Source organism: Dipodomys ordii, unplaced genomic scaffold (assembly GCF_000151885.1).
Source record: "Dipodomys ordii isolate 6190 unplaced genomic scaffold, Dord_2.0 Scaffold166, whole genome shotgun sequence".
NCBI classification, from domain to species: domain Eukaryota; kingdom Metazoa; phylum Chordata; class Mammalia; order Rodentia; family Heteromyidae; genus Dipodomys; species Dipodomys ordii.
Genome location: NW_012267382.1, coordinates 416,455 through 421,204, shown reverse-complemented (window position 1 = coordinate 421,204; position 4,750 = coordinate 416,455). Strand labels below are relative to the sequence as shown.

Genomic DNA, 4,750 nt, shown 5'->3' with positions numbered 1-4,750 from the left:
GCGCTCCAGCCGGTGACGCATCCGGGATTCCGGCGGTGCCGTTTTTTCCCCCTTTTCAAGCGCTTCAGGCGGGCTTCGGTCGATCGGCCTCCCTGAAAGCAGGACAGGCCCCGCACACCGCCGGGAGGCGGCCCAGGCCCCGAACCCACCTCTGAGCCCTGCGGGGCTTCCTCTCACTCCGAGCAGAACAGAACAGCACCTAGAACTCTGCACAGCACAGCGCTCAGAGCAGAACAACACTCAGAACAGAACAGAGAACAGCACTCAGAACAGCACAGCACTCAGAACAGAACAGCACTCAGAACAGAACTCAGAACAGCACAGCACTCAGAGCAGAACAGCACTCAGAGCAGAACAGCACTCAGAGCAGAACAGAACTCAGAACAGAGCTCTGAGCAGCGCTTAGCACTCAGAGCAGAACTCTGAACAGAGCAGCACTTGGAACAGAACCCGGTCTGCTCTTCCCCAGGGCTGCCAGCACACTTGGTCACTTCTCCCAGGTAGCCACGTCACTCCAGCCGGCAGCTTGGCCCGTGCTCAGGGACGGCACACTTGCCCTCCCCCGGGGCAGTGAGGGCCAGTGCCAGCCTTGTTTAGTCAGGCTCTGTGCCTGTCCCTCTCAGGTGTCAGAACTCATGACCTGGTCCCCCTTAGCCAAGCTGCAGAGAGGCCTCCTTTTTCCCAGCCTGGCTTCTCTGGGCCGGGGCTGGAGCCAAGCTGGCCAGGGCTGGGCAGAGGATGCACCGTGGCCTGGTCTGGAGGGGGTCCTAGAGGCTGGTGCCCTGCCCGCGGATGCCCCACCCCTGCAGCCCCTGCCTCCACTCGGCCTTGCACAAGGCTCCATGTGCCTTCCCGAGCTGATTCTGAACGGAGGGTCAGGGCACTGAGGACTGCCCGGTCCAGGGCCTGTTCCCCATGCCGTCTAGCTTTGTGGGTGCAGTGTCTGTTCCCCATGCCGTCTAGCTTTGTGGGTGCAGGGCCTGTTTCCCATGCCGTCTAGCTTTGTGGGTGCAGGGCCTGTTCCCCATGCCGTCTAGCTTTGTGGGTGCATGGTCCTGTTCCCCATGCTGTCTAGCTTTGTGGGTGCATGGTCCTGTTCCCCATGCTGTCTAGCTTTGTGAGTCCAGTGTCTGTTCCCCATGCCGTCTAGCTTTGTGGGTCCAGTGCCTGCTTCCTATGCCGTCTAGCTTTGTGGGTCCAGTGTCTGTTCCCCATGCTGTCTAGCTTTGTGGGCCCAGTGTCTGCTTCCTATGCCGTCTAGCTTTGTAGATGTGGGCCATGTGCTGCCCCGCCTGTCCTTTTTTTTTTGTCCGGTCGTGGGGCCTGAACTCTGGGCCTGGGTGCTGTCCCTCAGCTCTTCAGCTCAAGGCTAGCGCTCTACCACTTGAGCCACAGCGCCACTTCTGTTTTTTTCTGCTTATGTGGTGCTGAGGAATTGAACCCAGGGCCTCAGGCATGTGAGTCACTTTGCCAGCCCCCCACCTGTTCTTAGAGCAAGATGTGGGTTAAGCAGGCAGGAATTCCCCATGGTGGGGGTGTGCCCCCCATGGGGCGGACTAGGGCAGGGTTGGCAGATCTTCTGTCCCCAGGCTCTGGTGGGAGGGGCCATGGGGCTGGGAGGTGAGCAGGCATCATAGCCTGCCACCTGCAGGGACACCTCAGGCAGTCCCTCCCAGCCTCATTGCTCCTGGAGGCCAAGTGTGTGGAAGCGCTCCCTAGGAGAGGTGGGCCCTTCTGAAAAGGTGTGCCTCTGGGGGCCCTGCTAGGACTCTTCATTTCATACTTCTGACCTGCAAGTTTGCCAAGTGCTCTCTTCTCTCTTACTCAGACAACGCTGCATGCCCACCATGGACCTCAACATTCAGTGTGAGCAGCTGAGCGACTCCCGGTGGGCTGAGCTCCTGCCCCGCATCCAGCAGTGCCAGTGGGTCAGGTAAGGCTCCCGGGGGCCTGGAGGCCACGGGACGGCGGGGAGGCTGACTCCTCCCGCGGTGGAGGTCAGAGGCCGAGTGCTCCTGCGCAGCTCCGGGACCCGTCACGCGAGGACACAAAGCCGCTTCCGGTCCTTTCTGATGGTACAAAATGCTGGGTGTGAGATGAGCCACCCACCAGTGGCTCGCCTCAGCACAAAAGGTCTTCTTTTTTTGGGTCTGGTCATGGGGCCTGAACTCTGGGCCTGGGCACTGCCCCTCAGCTCTTCAGCTCAAGGCTAGCGCTCTACCACTTGAGCCACAGCACCATTTCCGGCTTTTTTCTTTGTGCTTATGTGGTGCTGAGGAATTGAGCCCAGGGCCTCAGGCATGCGAGGCAAGCGCTGCATCCCTGAGCCAGCTTCCCAGCCCAGCCCAGGGCCTCAGGCATGCGAGGCAAGCGCTGCATCCCTGAGCCAGCTTCCCAGCCCAGCCCAGGGCCTCAGGCATGCGAGGGAGCGCTGCATCCCAGCCCAGCCCAGGGCCTCAGGCGTGCGAGGCTTCCCAGCCCAGCCCAGCCCAGGGCCTCAGGCATGCGAGGCTTCCCAGCCCAGCCCAGCCCAGGGCCTCAGGCGTGCGAGGCTTCCCAGCCCAGCCCAGCCCAGGGCCTCAGGTGTGCGAGGCTTCCCAGCCCAGCCCAGCCCAGGGCCTCAGGCGTGCGAGGCTTCCCAGCCCAGCCCAGCCCAGGGCCTCAGGTGTGCCAGGCTTCCCAGCCCAGCCCAGCCCAGGGCCTCAGGCGTGCGAGGCTTCCCAGCCCAGCCCAGCCCAGGGCCTCAGGCGTGCGAGGCGAGCGCTGCATCCCTGAGCCAGCTTCCCAGCCCAGCCCAGGGCCTCATGCATGGGAGGCAAGCGCTGCATCCCTGAGCCAGCTTCCCAGCCCAGCCCAGGGCCTCAGGCGTGTGAGGCGAGCGCTGCATCCCTGAGCGCAGCTTCCCAGCCCAGCCCAAAAGTTCTTGAGGTCAGCAAGCAGCTGTGCTTGTCCTTACCACAGAGCAGGAAGCATAAATCTGATTGAGACAAAGCAAGACCCTATCCTAAAAATAACCAAAGCAGAAAGTTCTGGAGTTACAGCTCAAGAGGTAGAGTGCTTACCTAGCATTCAGAAAGCCTTAAGTTCAAACCCCAGAACCACCAAGAAAACAAAACAAAACAAAAAAACTAATCTGGGAATTGGTAGCTCATACTTGTAATCCTAGCTACTTGGAGGCTTAGACCTGGAAGATGTAATTGAAAGCCAGCTCAGGTAGAGAAGTCTGTGAGACTCCATCTCCAATTAACCAACAGAAGCCAGGCTGGCTGAGTGGCTCATGGCCTGTGGTAGAACACCAGCCAAGCAAGCCAGCTGAGTGTGATGCTCTGTGAGTTCGAGCCCTGGCTCAGGCGGCAGCGTGCCTACCTTGCCAGGCCCTTCCTGCAAATCCCAGGTACCAAAACAGCAGGGTAGTAACTACCTAGCTGCTGGGGAGGCAGCGCACCGGTAGACTGCCTGCCCGGTGTGGGCATGGGGAACTGCCTCCTCTGGAGACCGCGGGCAGGAAGGCCGGTGGCTACCACAGCGGCTGCCTGGCCCTCCTCCACAGCGAATGGGAGTTAGGGTCAGTTGTTCTCCAGGCTCTAAGAAACCCACAGACATAAAACAGGGGTTTCCCTGGTCCCGCCTCCCCCTCTAGCTGCTGTCTGGGATGAGGTCACGTGGGTGTCTGTCTCGGGGAGACACCCAGGCTGTCCCAGCCACTAGCTGTCCTTTACCCGTCCCTGCCCGTGGGGTGCTGCCCGCGGCGCACTTGTCCTGGAGGCCTGCCTGGGGCATCGGGGCTTGTCTGAGGCTTTCTCATGGTTGCACATTTTTGGCAAGCAGACAGATGCTGTGGGTCCTTTCTGGCTACCGTGTCCTGTCCCGATGTGTATTGGCCCCACAGGGGTCAGGGTCCCTGTCCTGCTGGGCTTCTCCACGGGCTCTGAGTCCCTGAGCAGCCAGTGGGGTCATCGGAAACTCTGCCCAAACCTGTGTCCACTCAGCTCTTCGCTGCTCGCCTCAGCCCTTGTTGTGGCTCTTGCTGGTCATAGACGGTGCCTTTGTCATTTCTGTGTGTCCGCTCCATGTGGCTCTTGCTGGTCATAGGCGGTGCCTTCGTCATTTCTGTATGTCCGCTCCATGTGGCTCTTGCTGGTCATAGGCGGTGCCTTTGTCATCTCTGTGTGTCGCTCCATCCATCTGTCGTCATTTTTCTTGGTAGGAACTGCCTGTCCTACTTGCATGTCTCCCGTTTTTCATAGTTGGGATGGACGCGAAAGCGCTTCATGTCGCTGAATTACAGTTACTGTCTGTCCAGTGCTCAGGGGTGTAGCTGGCGGTGGGGCACCTCAGACGCTTTCGCCTCGCTCTGACTCGCCTCCTCGTTCTCAGAGCACTTCCTGGGGCCACGCTTCCCGCCCGTGCCACAGGGTCTTGTGCTCTGTACACTTCAGGCATGGAGGCTCCTGACATGTCAGACACACACGGAGCGCTCCTAACATGTCAGACACACGGAGGCTCCTAACATGTCAGACACACAGAGGCTCCTGACATGTCAGACACACGGAGGCTCCTGACATGTCAGACACACACGGAGGCTCCTGACATGTCAGACACACATGGAGCGCTCCTAACATGTCAGACACACGGAGGCTCCTAATATGTCAGACACACGGAGGCTCCTGACATGTCAGACACACGGAGGCTCCTAACATGTCAGATACACATGGAGCGCTCCTAACATGTCAGACACACGGAGGCTCCT

The 4,750-nt window shown here is 60.0% G+C and overlaps 1 protein-coding gene across 1 annotated transcript in view; it reads left to right on the top strand.

Annotated features, from left to right (window-relative positions):
* The first annotated feature begins 1,831 nt into the window (after positions 1-1,831).
* Positions 1,832-4,750, top strand: part of Rnh1 (ribonuclease/angiogenin inhibitor 1) — a 19,695-nt gene continuing 16,776 nt past the window's right edge. Inside the window, exon 1 of the mRNA XM_013033343.1 lies at positions 1,832-1,933. Coding sequence (XP_012888797.1) covers positions 1,839-1,933 — 95 coding nt within the window. The 5' untranslated portion in view covers positions 1,832-1,838. The remainder of the gene's footprint in view (positions 1,934-4,750) is intronic.